General features: G+C 39.0%; 8 protein-coding genes across 8 annotated transcripts; all 8 read left to right on the top strand.

Annotated features, from left to right (window-relative positions):
• Positions 1–1,240: 1,240 nt before the first annotated feature.
• RHIMIDRAFT_201399 (kinase-like protein) lies at positions 1,241–2,390 on the top strand (the record flags this gene model as incomplete). The annotated part of the gene is made up of 4 exons (XM_023606538.1): positions 1,241–1,325; positions 1,379–1,483; positions 1,535–1,680; positions 1,728–2,390. The coding sequence occupies 4 exons, from the start codon at positions 1,241–1,243 to the stop codon at positions 2,388–2,390; spliced, it is 999 nt and encodes a 332-aa protein (XP_023467390.1).
• A 212-nt stretch (positions 2,391–2,602) lies between these two features.
• On the top strand, positions 2,603–2,995 carry RHIMIDRAFT_250834 (uncharacterized protein; the record flags this gene model as incomplete). The annotated part of the gene is made up of 1 exon (XM_023610760.1): positions 2,603–2,995. One exon carries the CDS (start codon positions 2,603–2,605, stop codon positions 2,993–2,995), a length of 393 nt encoding a protein of 130 aa, XP_023467389.1.
• Positions 2,996–6,935: 3,940 nt separating this feature from the next.
• On the top strand, positions 6,936–8,360 carry RHIMIDRAFT_201465 (acyl-CoA dehydrogenase domain protein; the record flags this gene model as incomplete). Its single annotated transcript, XM_023606546.1, has 4 exons — positions 6,936–7,155; positions 7,206–7,329; positions 7,383–7,492; positions 7,555–8,360. 4 exons carry the CDS (start codon positions 6,936–6,938, stop codon positions 8,358–8,360), a joined length of 1,260 nt encoding a protein of 419 aa, XP_023467388.1.
• Positions 8,361–8,540: 180 nt separating this feature from the next.
• Positions 8,541–12,422, top strand: RHIMIDRAFT_250831 (DUF1740-domain-containing protein; the record flags this gene model as incomplete). Its single annotated transcript, XM_023610759.1, has 13 exons — positions 8,541–8,558; positions 8,627–8,869; positions 8,923–8,972; positions 9,021–9,133; positions 9,211–9,296; positions 9,359–9,417; positions 9,477–10,997; positions 11,062–11,164; positions 11,221–11,389; positions 11,441–11,505; positions 11,542–11,951; positions 12,012–12,125; positions 12,179–12,422. 13 exons carry the CDS (start codon positions 8,541–8,543, stop codon positions 12,420–12,422), a joined length of 3,195 nt encoding a protein of 1,064 aa, XP_023467387.1.
• A 131-nt stretch (positions 12,423–12,553) lies between these two features.
• RHIMIDRAFT_236733 (uncharacterized protein) lies at positions 12,554–13,258 on the top strand (the record flags this gene model as incomplete). The annotated part of the gene is made up of 1 exon (XM_023608626.1): positions 12,554–13,258. One exon carries the CDS (start codon positions 12,554–12,556, stop codon positions 13,256–13,258), a length of 705 nt encoding a protein of 234 aa, XP_023467386.1.
• Positions 13,259–13,314: 56 nt separating this feature from the next.
• Positions 13,315–14,609, top strand: RHIMIDRAFT_225783 (hydroxymethylglutaryl-CoA lyase; the record flags this gene model as incomplete). The annotated part of the gene is made up of 5 exons (XM_023607536.1): positions 13,315–13,398; positions 13,463–13,675; positions 13,735–13,979; positions 14,035–14,287; positions 14,346–14,609. The coding sequence occupies exons 1-5, from the start codon at positions 13,351–13,353 to the stop codon at positions 14,607–14,609; spliced, it is 1,023 nt and encodes a 340-aa protein (XP_023467385.1). The 5' UTR covers positions 13,315–13,350.
• Positions 14,610–14,850: 241 nt separating this feature from the next.
• On the top strand, positions 14,851–16,543 carry RHIMIDRAFT_201471 (acetyl-CoA synthetase-like protein; the record flags this gene model as incomplete). The annotated part of the gene is made up of 2 exons (XM_023606548.1): positions 14,851–15,106; positions 15,165–16,543. The coding sequence occupies 2 exons, from the start codon at positions 14,851–14,853 to the stop codon at positions 16,541–16,543; spliced, it is 1,635 nt and encodes a 544-aa protein (XP_023467384.1).
• Positions 16,544–16,590: 47 nt separating this feature from the next.
• On the top strand, positions 16,591–18,190 carry RHIMIDRAFT_200935 (putative tRNA isopentenyltransferase; the record flags this gene model as incomplete). Its single annotated transcript, XM_023606494.1, has 6 exons — positions 16,591–16,701; positions 16,754–16,891; positions 16,954–17,199; positions 17,254–17,746; positions 17,799–17,940; positions 17,992–18,190. The coding sequence occupies 6 exons, from the start codon at positions 16,591–16,593 to the stop codon at positions 18,188–18,190; spliced, it is 1,329 nt and encodes a 442-aa protein (XP_023467383.1).
• Positions 18,191–18,432: the final 242 nt, after the last annotated feature.

The raw sequence follows: 18,432 nt of genomic DNA, 5'->3' as shown, positions 1-18,432 counted from the left end.
AACATTACAACGGTTTCAATACGACATCTCAATTTGGAAATACAGTATCTCCATGGATGTCAAGGCTGGCACTACGAAAATATTCTTGGTAACGGCGAATTTACATTTCATACAACATGAATTTTGTTCTCACCATTGGGTGCATTTATTTTCGATCACAGGCGAATTTACTTTCCGGAAAGACTGTATAACAGCATTCATTCTATCAATTCTCTTGATGATATGCAAGAATACTCCAGATATTGACTCTGATGATCATATACAATCCTTTAGTGAATTGATTCGACCGAGGATTTAGTATATCTTTATATTTCATACTCTGAAATTACTCAAGAATGACTCTATAAAAAGCCACTACCCTATTCATTGCAGGTACAAAAATTCCTCTTAGCCCATTTAGTGTAACAGTAGAAATTTTTAATGTGTTAAAACAATTCTAAATGCTTAACAATTAGCGTATTACAGAGCTTTCTCGAGAGCTCTACTTGTCATTAGCTATAAAGTATTGTTCAATTTGTTTAAGATAAGAGATTTTTTGTATAGTTTTTTTTTCAACGGGCAAAAAGAAGAGACTCTTCCAATGTGTTCGTATCCTCAGCGGATCAATATACATCAAGTCATGTATACAAAACAAACACTTCCTATTAGCCTCATTCTCTTCTATCCTTCACTAATTAAAATGACAGGTGATGAATTCTTTGTACCCTTTTAAATTCCCATAGATTTACTATACTAGCATCAAAAAAGAGATCTGCATCAGCATTTTCTAATATGAATTTGGTATCAATCACATGTATTTATAAATCATTCACTCTAATGTATATTTCATAATTTCTCAATCTTTAATAAAGAACAAGATTCAGCAGTAAGAGCAGTAGTAGCCATATAAACGGTAGTAACCAAGGTACATGTCATGTGGAATTATGCAGCTAATTATAATAAGTTACATGATGACGACAAGTTTAATTTTAAGAAACCAATTTCCCATGATTTTCAACTTTTTCTCTTTTTTGTATTCTTTGTGAACAACGAAATAATAGACGCCAAGAGTGAAGATAAACGACTACCATTTCCCCCCCTTCTTGAGAGAAATAATAGATAAATATAATTCTATTGTTTAAAAGCAAACTAAGGCAGTAGATAAGCAAAAAAAAAAAAGAGAGAAAGAGAGAAAGAGAAAGAGAAAGAAAAGGGGAGAAAGAATAAGGCGTTCCTTTTTTTTGTTGTTTCCCTTTGAATAATGGAATGTAAACAAGTTATCATTAAACATAAATGGTTAATCCTATACAAGATCGGAGAAGGGTCCTTTGGACAGGTATTCAAAGGTAATATCCAATGATACTAATTATATCCATTTATTTAACCATTTATTTCATAGCCAAAGACATAAAGTCGAATGATTTTTATGCGATCAAACGTGAATTGAAGGACAGCCCACAGCTTTACCATGAATTCAAATTCTACAAGACGTTAAAGGGTGGACGTAAGTATGAGACATAAAATTGGATGTATCTGCATGTTTATACAATCATAGCTTGTATACCAAATTGTTACTGGTTTGGTCAGCATGACGGTTTTAATTGTCTTACCTTGGATTTGTTGGGTCCCAGCTTAAAGCACCTTCAAGAAAAATTAAAGGAGATACCATTAAGGATTGTTGTTCAAATAGGATGTCAATTAGTAATAGACATCTATCATACTATTCTTTATATTAATATCCTTTATAGATAGCCTGTTTCAAGCATATGCATGACCTTGGCATTGTCTATCGGGACATCAAACCAGAGAACTTTTTATTCCCTTACAAATATTCCTTTTCCTCTTTCTCTTCTTCTTTATCATCGTCAACTTCACCACCTTCACCACCATCGTCTTTGGCTTTATCAGTACCGCCATTACCATTATATATAGTTGATTTCGGCTTAGCCACTTGGTGGAGGAATTCCAGGACGAATAAGCCTTATCCTGAAGCAAAATATATTAAATACAAGACAGGAACGGCAAGATATGCATCCATACGTGTTCACAAGGGCCATTCCCACGCCAGAAGAGACGACTTGGAAAGTCTTGGTTATATGTTACTTGATCTGCTCTGTGGTGACTTGCCTTGGTCAGGCGTAGTAGCACGTTCGCGTAAAGCAGGATGGGATCGGATTAGAAAAATAAAAGAGGACACGTCCTTGTTTGATCTATGCATAGGATTACCCGTGGGTATTCTTCATTTTATTGACTATACAAGAAAACTTGAATTTTACGACACACCTGATTATGACTACCTGATATCCGTTTTACAAGAATCTCTACCCTTTGGCTCTTATTCGACACTGGTCAAACCACAAACGCAAGACCTGTTTGATTTACCTTCTTTTTCAAAATCCATACAAATTTAAAACTCAATAGTAGTAAAGGAATACAGTGTTTTGCGTTTGACTATATTACATTTCGAGCTTTGTGATCTTGGTTGTTGTAGTCATTCTTTTCTTTATTAGTTCGAATTGTACAACGTAAAATAAACACAGTAATATAAAAAGCTTTTTTTTTTTGATCCTTTATCTTCTTTTCGTTCGAATTTGTACGCACCTGGACAATCCGTCGTCAAATTATGAATACTGAGAACAATGGTTACGATCAAGTTGAATCCCCGGCATGTGCCATGAAATCCTTTAACCGCCCTTCCCCCTTGGAAGTTAAGTTCGTGTCTTCCCCCTTCTTACAGGAAGACCCCAACGTGATCGTTCGGTCTCCCGGAGCTGATTTCACTCCTTCTTCAGTTCTTTTGGAACATTGTCCCTTAATTGAGGGAGATTTCTTTAGTCGTCCTCTTCCGAATATTGAGCGCTGGCGTTTTCTCTTTGAGTGCCCTAAGAACACCATTCGTTCCTACGACCTACCTGAATTCAATAAGGTTAACCTGTCAAGCCCCGCTCGTCGCTTCGACACTCAACTGCATGATATCCAGTATCGTCTCTCTGATCCTACTCACTCTATTGACTGATTCACAATCGGTAGAATCTGGACACTACTCATCAGCGATCTATGAAGTTTGTCAAGGTTATTCACGAGCTTCTGTCCGGTCTGGCGTCGCATATCACCAAGTAACGTACTTCTAACATGTTCCGGGGTATTTCCACTTCTTGCGGCCCCCCTTCCGATGAACCTCAGAACTACCTCTTGAACCCCAAAGATATGGTGGATCACATCAAACTGTCTCAAGCAGTCCAAGCCTCTACACGTAGACGCTCCAGACCTCGACCTAATATCCATTAGAGGCTCGACTTTTAGTGGTTACACCACGACATCTAACACCACTACTGGCAACGCTTCTACTGCTCAGTCAAAATCTGTACAACAATAGCGAGGTTTTCAATCTCGTCCCAACATCACCAAGAGGAAATAAGCATTGTGGGAAGACGTTTGTCTCTTTTTGTGCATCCTTGGCCTCTGTTCTTACAGTAGCCTATACACCCACGGCTCCTAAGTGTCCTCCATCACGGCTTTCGACTTTGCTTTTCCTCTCGTCCTCCTCTGCAAGCAATTTATCCATTACCAACACCAACCATTTTATTTCCAACAACGACGACCCAAATCATCGACAGCGAGACCTCCTCCCTGCTCAGCAAGCAGGCCATCGAACCGGCGCCTCTTCTTTCTCAAGGCTTCCTTTCCAACTGATTCGCGATCCCAAAGAAAGATGGGAGCCTCCAACCCGTTATCAACCTGTGACAACTCAACTATTAACTGCCTGTGCGTCACTTCAAGATGAAGACACTGCAAATTATCACCAACTTGTTACAACCAGGCAACTATCTCACATCAATCGACTTAAAGGACGCCTTCCATCATATTCCTGTGCATCCCTCCTCACGCAAGTACCTCTGTTTCCGATGGCGCTCACAACTGGTCCAGTGCCGCGCCCTCCCGTTCGGCCTCAACCTGTCCCCTCGGGCCTCCACCAGGGCCATCAACCTTTACTACAATGGGCGAAGCGCAAAGGAATTCGCTTGACAGCTTATCGACGATTTCATGATAATGGCTTCCTCCAAAGAACAAACACTGGCTCAGACAACACAGGTATATACGAAGATGGCCCGGTTGGGGTGGTTGGTCAACGACAAAAATCCATTCTAACCCTCTCTCAGCAGATTACTCACTTGGGCATGACGATCGTCACGGCATAGATTACCATCTCCATACCAGGCAAGAAGATTCGATTGATTCAATGAATGGCTTACAAACTTTGCTACCAGCAATCGACGACATGGACACAACTCTCAGCCTTCACTATAATGACGATGGCGACTCAACTTGGCAACATCCAAACACACTTTCGCGCCCGACACTACTGCAGCAGCTTAACAGATACCGACGATATGCAATACCACCTTCAATCACACAGAATCACTTTTGTCCTATCACCCCAGAAATGAAATAAGAACTGACCTAGTGGGTTTCGCAACTTTAGCAATGGAATGGTCAGCATATATTTCAGCATACGCCCGTCATTCAAGTATTGAGAAGGTGAGATAAATATTTGATGCATAATTCTAAGTCTATTTTGCTAATTCTTTACTCTTTATAAAGTATTCAGACGGCGAAGATGATAATCACTTTCTGAGAAAATGCATCAAAGAGATCGAGTACGAAAACAATGGCGATAAAAAAAAGCAAAAAAATAGGCAAACACTTAATTAAACAATACTCAAAGAAGCACAACGAGAAGACATAAATCTTATCCTAAGCGTCCCTAAGCCAACATTAAAAAAGGATTTATTATTGCAGAAAACTAGGCCAGTAAAGAAACGAAGAGAGTACAAATTTCTTTCACACCAGCATTTGTTATTTGTTTACAGCCATTTCTTTGGTAAAAGATCAAAAACTCCTTCAAGCGAAGAAAGCATCTGGCTTGGTAAAGCTGAGCCTTTGGATATAGTGCTCACAGAATGTCCACTAGGGATGCTTCATTGATTGATCCTCTTCTGAAAGCGTTTGTTACTAATATTGTAACGATGTACTCGGGTGAACGAGTGTCTTACTAGAGAAAACTTTGTTAGTCCTGCTACGACTACATCTAGCTCCCACAAGGGAAAAGAATTTTTAGACAAAAGATGCAGGTAAGCAAACTGATTTCGTTTATTAAATACTCTCTAATTTACTAGCCATAGCTTTCGTAATCTTAATGAAAAAGCTAAGAAAAAGCAAGTTAGCTATGCATCTTATTCAAGGAAGGTTATTAAGAAAAGACTGTGACGGCATCGAAAGCGTCTTCACAAACTTCAAGTCAAGCAGAAGAGTAGTGGCTCTACTAACGTCAAGAGAAGTATATCATCAAGAAACTTGAAGACTAACTTAGAGAATTCTGCCAAACTGAGAGCAACCCTGTTGGTAAATCGTCTACACAGTTGGATACTCATCTTTCTACTGAAGAAAGGAATACTACATCTGACGTTGTTAATTCTATACTTACTGGGAAAACTTCTGCTAGTGCTGCTAATAGTGATGCAAATGAAAGCAAGCTGAAGAACATCGCCAAGTATATAAAAAGCCTGCTTATGCGTCAAGGCAGCACACATGAAACAATTGATTTCCAATTTATCAAGCGTAACTTACAGTATCTGGAACTGTCCAATTTGGAAGCGTCTGCTGTATTGAGTATCCATAATTTTTTCAAGCAACTGGTTCTGCCATGTGTAGGAGAAGTAGACGTGAACAAACATGTATTGGTAAGCCTTCCTGTGGTAAAAGCCTGCAGAGCCATCCTTTTCCGAACATGTTACAACAAACTTTGTCGAGCACTTGTGCCAAACACGAAACCATCCACTCTCCATTCTTTACAGCTTAACACAGATAGCTTGTATTATCTTTTTTGCTCAAAGAGATTTGGATCAATCAAAGCACAGACACAGGACGGCAACTACATCAACAACTTGACAGCAGCAAAAGACAATAAAGGCCGCCTATTTAGTACTATTTTTGATTTGAACAAGATCAAGCAATTGTGTAAAAGCCGGGGGTACAGAGTTTGGTTATAGATTAGTTATCACCAGCTACGGCATTGCTCATCTTCAAGCCATTATCTCTAGTTTATCTACATCAACAATAACAAAGGTAAGGATTAGAAGCAACAGAGGCAAAAGAAAAAGGGCTATTGATTATGAGAATGCTCTCGACGAAGCTATCAGACAACAGAACAATATAATAAAAATAGAAGAAGGAGATATAACGAAGCTGTTACTGGAGATACGTAATATTCAAAAGAAAACAAGTAATGTCAATGTAGAGATAAACAGCACTCTTGATATTACAACAAAGAAAACGTTGATGAGCGAACGACAGGCATTAAAGACATCCATGAAGCAAAAATATCGGATCATGCTTGAAAAAATAGAAAAAGATCATGGAATGCAAGAATGAAAAACCAAATCTTTATGAGTCATTGCTAACAAGCGAAAATTCTGTAGAAACATATCAATGATCAAAAACGACAAACCTATCTGACCCCTTGGGTAATATGACTTTTTACGGTGTTGATCCTGGTGTTCGCACAATGGCAACCTGTGTCAAGACGAATGCCAAAGATGCCATTTCATGCTTGTCCCTTTCTCTTGGGCGCCCAGATTTATTGGCTACTTTTAAGGCTGAAGAAGGAAAATCAAGGCTACAGCAACTGCTAAAATCTCGTGAAATAGCAGTTACAGCGACAAGCAACACAAGAACAGCATAATTTGGAAAGTTGATGTCGGACTTTCTCTCTGTGTAGAGAGCGGGTTTCGAATACTGTTTTGGATATTTAGAGTTTTCCGTAAAGGAATAAAGTTATGCCACCAAATCTGTTCCGATTAGTAAATGTGAGAAAAAGAAAGTGATCGCAGTTTTTAAATAATATGCAGACTATATAAACTTCAATTCTTTTTCCCTTTCTTTCTTAAATATACTCAATGTTCCTTCGTCAACTCTTTATTCATAAAAAGCCCTTCATTACCTCTTCTGCCACGCGTTCACTTGCAACCAAGGCTACGTTTGTTAAATACAACTGGCAAGATCCCCTTAATCTCGAAAAGTTACTCACCGAAGACGAAGTATTCGTTCGTGACGCTGCAAGAAGTTACTGCCAGGAACGTCTTTTACCTAGAGTCATTCAAGCCTATCGTAACGAAAGTAAATATAGACATCTCTACAAACTCGAGTCTATACTAACCTGACCTTAGAGTTCGATAGAGAGATCATGAATGAAATGGGTGAGTTGGGTTTCTTGGGATCCACCATTGACGGTTATGGCTGTGCTGGTGTATCATCAGTTGCTTATGGTTTGACAGCCAGAGAGGTTGAAAGGTAACTTACAAAAAAGTACTGTGGGAAAATTGATGTTAAATTACTCCCATTAGAGTTGATTCTGGTTACAGATCAGCCATGTCTGTACAATCCTCTTTAGTGATGCATCCTATTAACGCCTATGGCTCAAAGGAACAAAAAGACAAGTTCCTTCCATCTCTAGGTAAGTTAATGACCTCTTCAAGGTCTATGTGCTTCTAAGCTGATGACTAAATGTATATATAGCAAAGGGTGAGAAAGTTGGATGCTTTGGTCTGACAGAACCCAATCATGGATCTGATCCTGGAAGTATGGAAACAACAGCCAAGAAGGTTAATGGACATTATGTCCTGAATGGTTCCAAGACTTGGATCACAAACTCACCTATTGCCGATGTCATGGTTGTCTGGGCCAAGAACTTGGATGAAGGAGGCGCCATTCGAGGCTTTTTGCTTGAACGTGGTATGCCCGGTTTAGAGACACCTGTGATTCATGGCAAGTTTTCTTTGCGTGCTTCGATCACAGGCATGATCATGATGGATAATGTTGAAGTACCTGTTGAAAACATGTTACCTAACGCCAAGGGTCTCGGCGGTCCCTTTGGATGTCTGAATAACGCTCGTTATGGCATTGCTTGGGGCGCCTTGGGTGCTGCAGAAGCTTGTCTGGAACAGGCTCGTAGTTATACCTTGGATCGTAAGCAGTTCGGTCGTCCCTTGGCTGCTAATCAATTGATTCAAAAGAAGTTGGCTGATGCTAATACTGAAATAGCCATTGGCTTACAAGCATGTGTTCAAGTCGGCCGCTTAAAGGACTCGGGCGAGCTCGCTCCTGAAATGATTTCAATGATCAAGAGAAATTCTTGCGGCAAGGCTCTTCAGATTGCCCGTGAGTGTCGTGATATGCTTGGTGGAAACGGTATCTCTGACGAGTATCATATCATTCGTCATGCTGCTAATCTTGAAGCTGTTAATACCTATGAAGGTACCCACGACGTCCATGCCTTGATCCTTGGTAAAGCCATTACTGGTATTCCTGCTTTTGCTAATTAGAAAGACATGAATTATGCAGTTTTTTCTTAAATATTTAAGCTCTTTTTAATAAACCATCGTCATCCTTTCTAGACTTTATCATTGTTTTCTCTTCTTTATCGGACTTTAGCAATTCCTGCAAAAACTTACCGTTTATGGACAACGTTTCTTTCTTTTTTTTCCCTGTCTTTATTTTCTATAATGGATCCAAGCAGAAAGGTGAGTGTTGTTAGAATTAGGATAACACCAAGTTTTTGATATATACTTTACTAAATAGTCACACATAGATACCACCCCCACCTTCTTTCCAATCTGCACCTGATTTGAGCAAGTCTAGTTTCAACATTCCTTCCTTCACTAGCGCACCAGATGTCTTTAATAAAGAAATAAACAGCAGCAAAAGCGCACATAAAGAACACAAGCGACGCTCAAGGCGCAGTAGGTCTCGTTCACCTTCTCATCGAAAAAGTAGATACAGATCTCGATCACCTAAAAGATCCCGTTCTCGTGAAAGATCGTATAGAAAAGAGGTAATTGAAACAAAATAATTAAGAGGGGAAATATTGACCTCAAAAGCTGTTAGTCACGTCGTTCAAGAAGATCACCTTCAAAAGAGCGAGAACCATTACATTCGTAAGTTATGATACTTCTACATACACTTTATACTTATTGCTTGTGTAGAGGAGAGTTGAAAACAGGCTTTACCTTCATTATTGATAAAAGAGGGGACCCAGAGTTATCTTTTTATGGTGGCACCCATTCATATTCTGTACCAGCATTTCGACGATCAGGATGTAAAATAGCTTTCAATGATAGAGAAAAACAACAAGAGAGAGAGAGGGAGCTAATCTGTTTTTTTCACTTTCTTTAGATGGAAGGGTCTTGGGATTCAACTGGAATGAACGGCTAATTGTTAATCAAGGAAAACTTGAGCTAGTGGATATATTGTCTTCAAAGGTTAGAGATCAACACTCGAGAGAGATTTAATGTTTGTTCATTTCCCCCCCACCTTTTTTTAGCCTGCTAGGTATACTGATTCAGAATACGCTTGGAAAGAAATCGACAAATCTTTAAAACGGTACACTTGATAGATATCCATTTTAATACACATAATATTGACAACTTGTTCAATTATAGAATTCGCATCAAAAAGCAAGAAAACGATCAGGATCCATTTAGCTTGTCCAGTGGATACGTTCAGCTCAGTGATGATCACCAAAAGAAAAAGAAGGCCGACTACGAGTCACTTGTTTCTACAGGTGTTGACTATAGGTCACTGGAAGGCAATAAAGTACGAGCAGTAAGAGAGGAGGATGAAGAAGAAGAAGGAGAGAGCTACAACGACATCATACGACGACGCACGGTTGACTACAATCAAAGACTAGATAAAGAGCCTGAAAATGTTGATTTGTGGCTAGAGTTCATACGCTTCCAAGACGAGGCGGCAGAAGGACTCGATGCATCAGCAACAAAGAGCAACCAGTCAAGCTTGAACGAGGTGAAGTTGAGCATATTTGAAAAAGCATTGATGCACAATCCAAAAGATGAGCGATTGATTCTCGCCTACTTGGCTTGCGGTGCAACCATTTGGGATACACTGACACTGCTAAGAGAATGGGATAAACAACTGAAGCTATATCCTGATTCTATTAAGCTTTGGTCTGAATATATAAATACAAGGCAAACGAGTTTTTCCAGCTTTTCATTTACAGAATGCATCAAGGTATTTGAGGATGCTTTATCTATACTGAAGAGACAATTAGACAGGACAAGACACCGTGAAGAACGAGAAGATATTGAATGCCTTATAGTTTACATCATACTGAGAACATGCCTGCTTATGAAGCAATCAGGATATATTGAGCGAGCCTATTCGGTTTTTCAAGCCATCGTCGAATATAATTTATTTGCTCCTACTGGAATACAGGACAAGCTTGGTGCGTTTATGGAATTTTGGGATAATGAAGCACCACGTTTTGGAGAAAAAGAAGCTCAAGGCTGGAACACCTACTATAGTACAAAGGCAGATTACGAGCACAGGCCTGAAGAGGAGGAGAATGTGGAACTCATCACCTTGCAGGATTGGGCAAGGCATGAGATTGAGGCGGACCAAAAGCATCGACTGCCAGTGCGTATGACTCAAATAGACGATGAAAATGTAGATGAAGACCCCTATCGAGTTACTCTTTTTGATGACATACAGCCCTTCTTGTTTGACTTTACGACATTTGCAGCACGTCAGACATTGATTTACAGTATCTTTGTCTTTTTGGGATTGAATTATACTCCTCCGAATATAGGAACGAATACACACTTCTTCACAGATACCTTTACACATAATGATCTGCCATTAGACAAGTTCTGGCCTGATAATAGCAACAAGCAGTCATGTTTGGTTTGGTATGTTTCTGGTGTACCTATGGAGCCAGAACAGGCGGTGACAGAAAACGATCCATTCTCTATCCCTCCTTCGTATCCAGTTGGACTGTCTGAGCTTTTTGCTCAACCACAACACTGGTTTTGTTCCTCAAAGACAGAATACAACAAAGTAGACCGCGAATTCACAAAATATGCCTTTGAACAGCTATTAAAGTCGGAAAGGTCCATGCATCTCACACTTTGCTATTTATCCTTTGAGTCCAATTATGAGTATAAAGCGTAAGTCCCTTCTGTTTATTTATGCCATATTAAATCACCACAACTGACTTTTACTTGATTCTAGTGGCCGAAAGCTAGCAAAGAGTCTTTTAAAAGATAATCGAACAAATTTAGTTTTATGGACTGCATATGCACAGATGGAAAAGAGTCATAACAAGATTGATGAGGTAAGAAATCAAAGTGTACCAAGTATCAATACATTTATTCTATTTTTACCAAAAAGGCACGAAAAGTATACATGACAGCACTATCAACATATCGTAGCTTTAGTGAATCGGAACAGCTCGCAGCGCCTTTAATGTATCAAATGTTTGCAAAATTAGAAATGGAAAACGGACGACCTGCTGAAGCACTCAAGATTTTAGTGTCAATGTCGGGCGATAAACCTTATGGTATGTTGTCTTTTCTTCATTATATGTCTCATTCTAATATGTTCTATACAGATGTGAATATGCCTTTACCCACAGCAACTTTAATTTTGCGAGCAAGAGAAGTATGGGAATGCATGGTAATAATGTAGGAAAACTAAATGTATATATGATAGTATTTCGCTCAAAAGACTCTACAGCTGTCCGTTCTGTCAGGGGTAGAGAGTGAGATGCAAGCAGGGATTAACACGGTTGTTTGTTCAGCGCTATTTGAATATCTAAGTAGTGGTCTTGAAAATGCATGCAAAGTGTTTGATCGTACATTGGATTATATTAAAGAAAGAAAAGCAGAGCGAGGCTATGTGTCAGAGCTGGTAATGACAGAGTATGCCAACCTACTTTATCAGCACACAAAATACCATCAATTAGAAGGAGGATTTCAACCACGGATGATGAGAGACAGGATGGAACAGGCTATTCAGCTATTTCCAAATAATACCATGTTTTTCTCTTTTTACATTTGGAACGAGTCAAGAGCTAAAGTGTTTAACCGTGTTCAGACACTATTCAATACTGCACTTTCAAAGTAAGTGGTGCCGTGTCCCCCTATGATCATCTGTATATATCTAAATATATTTTTATATAGAGAGTCAAATGTGGTTCTTTGGTTATCTGCTATTTATAACGAGTTACACAGATATAAACCATATCAAGCAAACTTGGTTAGAGACTTGTTTGAGAGATCCATTCAAGATATCAAGTAAAGTATAAAAAAAATAAGAACGAAATAACAATATTCTAACCTTTAGATAGTACCAAGAGCTCGATTATCTTGTGGAAATGCTATATTAATTTTGAGCTTTTGCAAAGAAATATTGAACGAGCCAAAGGATTATTTTATAGGTCTTTAAGAGAATGTCCGTGGTCAAAGGAGTTGTATATTATTGGCATAGAGCAATTTGAAAAGATAATGGATGACAAGGAATTGAATGAATTGGCGAGTTTGATGCTTGAAAAAGAGATCAGACTTCGCACTCCAATTACAGATTTAATATAAACTCTTCTCTCTTTCTATTATTAGTTTTCATTGTTGTCAAATTGACTACACACATAAAAGTAATAGCACTGCCTTCTGTTCTGTATCCATGTAGATCATATACTTGCCTTTCTTTTTTACTTTCTTATTTTATGAAACGAAGTATTACTATTGACTTCCATGACACCTGGGGATTATGCAGATATTATTATACTCATAACACTGGAAGTTCAGACGACATCCTATTAACCCCATCATCCCTTTGCAGCATTACTACTGAAATGAGCTTAGGATACGCCACTATATATTCCCTCAGACGATACACATACCCGACATTCACCGTACCTGTACCTTCCAATAAATCAGTAAAACATGAAAAATCAAGGCGACACTCTGCTACTGAAAGCAAAGTCCACACTTCAAACATAAAAGACTCTGATACCGAAGATCATCAGCCATCTATCCTAATTTTCCCAGGCAATAAGAGGTCGAGCAAATACACACCCAGTCCATCAAGCGCCGAAAAGGTAGAAGCTGCACTACGACCGTCACCAGAAGCTGAGAGCACAGATCTGATCATAGAGATACCCAACACTAGCCCAGAACAATCGTATCAACAGCAACAGCAGCAAGATGAAAAGAGGACAAAAGCAGACTTTAATTTCCAATTGGACATTTTCCTTTTTCTATTTGGCTTTTTGATCTTCCCATGTTGGTGGTTTGGTGCTTGGAGATATTTCTTACGTCCAACTCATGGTCAATGTGGGCAGATATTCCAAATACTCAATTGTTGTATGAGCCTTGTGAGCTTGTTGATAGCTGGTTTGTTAGTTGGTTTAGCTGCTGCTCTAGCATAGCTTCATTTTTTCTCACATGACCGTGAGACAATTCCCTTGTATAAATAAAGCATTGTGTGAAACGAGAAATATATATCTCTATTATCTTAACCATGTACTCCATGTCAAGATTGTCTGTAGTTAATGTAGCTAAAAGTTTGGTATGTACACAACATTGCAAAACAGAAACATGCTCTAAACTTACCTCCTTTATTTTAAAAATAGCTTCCATTAGCCATGAAGCGAAACTTTGCTACGGCTCATCGTGTTAATGGTGAATTTGTAAAGATTGTCGAAGTGGGTCCAAGAGACGGTTTGCAGAATGAAAAGACACTAGTACCTGCCTCTGTAAAGATCGAGTTGATCGAAAGACTTGCTAATAATGGCTTACCTGTTGTTGAAGTTACCAGTTTTGTTAGTCCCAAGTGGGTTCCTCAGGTACATCTACACGGCCTGAAAAGTAAGGTGTAGACCATATGACTAATGCTGTATACTAGATGGGAGACAATAAAGAAGTATTTACATCCATCCAAAAGAAACAGGGCGTTGGCTATCCTGTGTTGACGCCTAACCTCAAGGGTCTTGAAGGCGCCGTTGCATCAGGCGCTCAAGAGGTAGCCTTGTTCACAGCTGCTACCGAATCGTTCAATCGCAAAAATACAAACTGTTCAACCGAGGAATCTCTAAAGAGAGCTAGAGAAATCACTAAAAAAGCTTTGGATCAGAACTTAAAAGTGAGAGGGTATGAAGAGCTAATTTGCTAGCTTTACTCTTGAGCTCATATCATCTTTCAATAGGTATCTGTCCTGTGTTTTGGGTTGTCCATATGAAGGACCTGTTAACCCAGAGATTGTGGCTTCCATGGCTAAGGAGCTCTATGAAGCAGGCTGCTATGAAATTAGTTTGGGCGATACAATTGGTGTAGGCACAGCTGGATCCATGGGTGCCTTACTGGAGCATGTGCTCAAGGTTGTGCCTGTAGATGCAGTTGCCGTACATTGTCATGATACTTATGGCCAAGCATTGGCAAATATATTGAAGGCCTTGGAGGTAGATTGTTTATACAGACGTCATTGTTCCTTAAATAGATACTAAACTAACTTTGTAGTATGGTGTACGTGTCGTAGATAGCTCTGTTGCTGGCCTGGGTGGATGTCCATATGCCCCTGGAGCCAAAGGTAACGTAGCAACAGAAGACGTGGTGTACATGTTGAATGGATTAGGATATAAAACCAATGTTGACCTGGATGGTTTAATCGAGACAGGTCAATGGATTTCTGAAAAGTTAGGTAGACCCACTAGCTCCAGAGCAGGTGCTGCATTAATGCTCGCTAGAAAGCGTAAACAAGAATTAGAAAAGTCAAAATTATAAATTATAAAATAAACTACAGAGGATACAAACAATGATGCAGCGGGAAAAGATTATATTATAAAATGTACCATTCATTGCAATATATACTGCTGACAGCATTATATGTCATTGGATGCTGGTTTGTTTATAAAAAAGGGGAAGATTTTCATTTTGACTTTTTCTTTCACAAAGCTTATTTCAAATGACTGTCGGAGCAACCAACGACAAGGAGTTACGAGTCTATAGAGGCAATCAACCTAATATGGACCCAAATGGTGAAATAGCGTTATTTGACTTTTTGTTTAAGCAAGATAGCAGGATACCCCTTGATCATAAAATATATATAGACTCGATCGATCCTACTCGCTATTTGACATATGGAGAACTAGCTGAAAAATCACTTCAATGTGCAGCCGCGTATAAGCATCGATTTGGGTTGCAAAGGGGTGATGTTATTGCTGTATGTTCTCCTAATGATATAAGATGTCCTATCTTTTTTTTTGGCGCAATTGCCGCAGGTTATGACATTTCCAACGTAATTTTATAGAAGAGGCTTTTAATAACCTTCTTTTATAGGCTGCGTCATTACTCTATTAGATCATTCAGCGACTTCTACCCCGAAAGATATCCTGACTGAACTCACTACGGCGAAACCAAAACTCTTTATTATGCACCAGTCTCAGGAGGATTTCGCTTTTGACGCTGCCAAGAAAGCAGGCCTTACAGAGGAAAATATACTTTTGCTACAAGACAATAAGACACTGCAAGATAATTCATACCCCCATCTTCTGACTGCTGACGATATATTATTGTCACATGATGCCACAACAAAGCCTTATGCATACAACAAATACGACCTACTAAACACCCCATTCTGCCTTTATTTTACTTCGGGATCTACTGGTAATCGAAAAGCATGTATGATCAAACAAAACGCGCTTGTTTGTATGTTACGATATGTCAGCAAAAGCCTTCCTATAGGTTGTCTTTCAACCATAACGACTTCCGGCTTTAGTTATGGAAGTTCGCTTGTCGTACATTTTATGTTTGCTGTTTACTTTGGCATTTCGGTTTATATTTATCGTGGCGGGAAAAATGCATTTGAAGACATATGCCGCATTACTGACAAATACAAAATCAACCTGTTGATGCTATCCCCTCATTTGGCCACCGTCTTTGTAAGAAAGTCAGAAATTAGGCACAAGTACAATTTATCTTCACTTAAAAAGATCTATGTCGGAGGCAGCCATATGGACATGACTCTCCTGAAGCTTTCAGAGCAAGAGTTTGGATTTCCCTATACAAACTCGTTTGCAATGACCGAGTGCGTCGGAGTGTTTGAACAAACGGATGAGTGGGCTCTCATTGGCTCTGTTGGCAAATTGTGCTATGGGATGTCTGCTCGTATCGTGGACCAAGATGGAAATGATGTGCCCCTAGGAGAGCCAGGCGAGCTTCGATTAAAGGGCCCTATGACGGCCATTGGATACTATGGCAATGAGAAAGAAACTGCCAAATTGTTTGATGAGCACGGATATCTGAGAACTGGAGATATGTTCAGAATGGATCAAGATGGCCACTTTTACTATATAACGCGCTACAAGGACCTCATAAAATATCATCGCTTCCATATCTACCCTATAGAGATAGAAGAAGTGCTTTTCAAGCATCCATCCGTCATGGATTGTGCAGTGGTAGGCGTCTATTCTGAGCAAGAAGCAGTGGAGCTCCCGCGAGCGTATATTATATTGGTCGAGCAAGAACAGAATAAGGAAAATGTTTTGCAAGATATCCTAGATTACGTTCATTCACAGGTCCATGATAGTCGTAAATTACGAGGCGGCATCTATCAGCTGGCTTCGTTTCCAAGGACAGCGTCTGGAAAGATCAAGAGACGTGAGCTCGTTGCTATGGCAAATCAAGAAAAATATATGACAGTCACTTTACAAAGATAAATAAACAAATAAAAACCCACTTTATTTTCTAGTCTTAAAGCATGGCAATGAGAAAGATTGCAGCAGTTATTGGAAGTTCAGGAATTGGCAAATCAAAACTAGCAGTTGAGCTATGTAAAGCATTAAATGGACAAGTCATCAACGCTGATGCTTTACAAGTAATGTGCGCGCCTATAGAAAATATAAAGAAATTATTAAACTATTAAAAAGGTGTATAAAGGTCTTGATATTATAACCAACAAAATGCCAGTGAATGAGAGAGAAGGTATTAAACACCATCTCATGGACTTTTTGAATCCTGAAGAAGAGTACAGCGTGACGGAGTTCTTGAAGGACTGTTCACAAAAAGTAGAGTATATTAAAAAGGCACATACACATAGTACTAACACGGCCCTCCCTTTTTATTCCAGATTGAATCCATATCAGAACAGAGTCAATTACCAGTAGTTGTAGGCGGAACAAACTATTACATTCAATCGTTGATATGGAACAACACATTAATCGGCCAAAGAGAGAGTAGCCCTGCATTGGACGATTTTCCTGAATTAGACAAATTGGAGACAAGTGAACTGTATGAACGTCTGTCCAAAGTTGACCCTGTTATGGCTAATAAATGGCATCCTTCCGACAGACGAAAGATATTGAGGAGCCTAAAGGTATAAAGAATAGATAAAAAGACAATATGGTGAATATAATGCAAGAGCATGTAGATCTATCATCAAACAGGGCAGCCACAGAGCGAAATTATCAAATTACAAAAAGAACAAAATGAGACAGAAGGTTTGCAGCCTAGATATCGATCACTTATCTTTTGGATCTATGCAGAGCCTTCCAAGTTAAATCCACGTTTGGATGAACGAGTAGATCAGATGATAGAAACAGGGTTGTTTGACGAAATTAAAGATCTAAGGAACAGGGTGATACAGGGATCAATTAAAGCTCCCGGACAAAATGAAGAAAAATATCAGCGTGGATTGTGGCAAGCCATTGGGTATAAAGAATTCGACCCTTACTTCAATGCTTTGGAAGAAGGAAAAGAAGAATCAGAAATAGTAAAGATTAAAGATGAATGTACAGAGAGAATGAAGGCTGCAACAAGAAGATACGCCAAGCGTCAAATTCAGTGGATCCGTAATAAGCTTTTACCTACCGTGATGAATTCTAAAGGGGACGATGTACTCGTTTATCTACTTGATGCTAATGGTAAAAAGCAAGGATAGAAAGAAAGAAATAATGACCGAGTCCTTTTTTGTAGATTTGAGCAACTGGAGTGTCAATGTAAAGGACAAAGCTATAACAGTGGCAAAAGCCTTTCAAGAAGACTTGCCTCTGCCGTCAGCTACAAGCCTAAGCGTAACTGCAGAAGCAATGCTAACGCCATCTGAAGATGCCCAAGAGTAAGACCTTTTATCATTCTCTTGAATATTACTCATCATAGAGGTTTGTAGCACACAATCAAGGGTTTTGAATTGGAAAAAGTATGTATGTGATATATGTAAGACAGACAAAGGAGAACCATTGCAATTAAATGGGGATAAAGAGTGGGAGCAGCATAAGAAGAGTAGATTTCATAGAAAATATGTAAAACACCTCAAGGTGGAAGCTATGCGTAAAGCTTATTTAGAATCAAAAAAGCAATCATCATAAACACAATATCAACGTCATTCATGTACAGTCGATGAAATAATGCATCATTTTTTTTTAAAAAAAAAGTAAAGTCAGTGTGTGCTAAAATAGTAGTAAAATATCTTATGTCTTGTGAATCTGTATCAAATAATTAATACCCTCAAAAGATCATGTGTCTTGGTTATATACAATTCGGGCAAAAGGCTGTAAATCCTTGTAATTGATCCAAAACCCGCACCCTTGCATGGACCAAACAAAAAAAA

The sequence above is a fragment of the Rhizopus microsporus genome (assembly GCF_002708625.1).
Source record: "Rhizopus microsporus ATCC 52813 unplaced genomic scaffold scaffold_6, whole genome shotgun sequence".
Lineage (NCBI taxonomy): Eukaryota > Fungi > Mucoromycota > Mucoromycetes > Mucorales > Rhizopodaceae > Rhizopus > Rhizopus microsporus.
The sequence above is the reverse complement of the archived record's forward strand: the minus strand, read 5'-3'. Positions and strand labels throughout refer to the sequence as shown.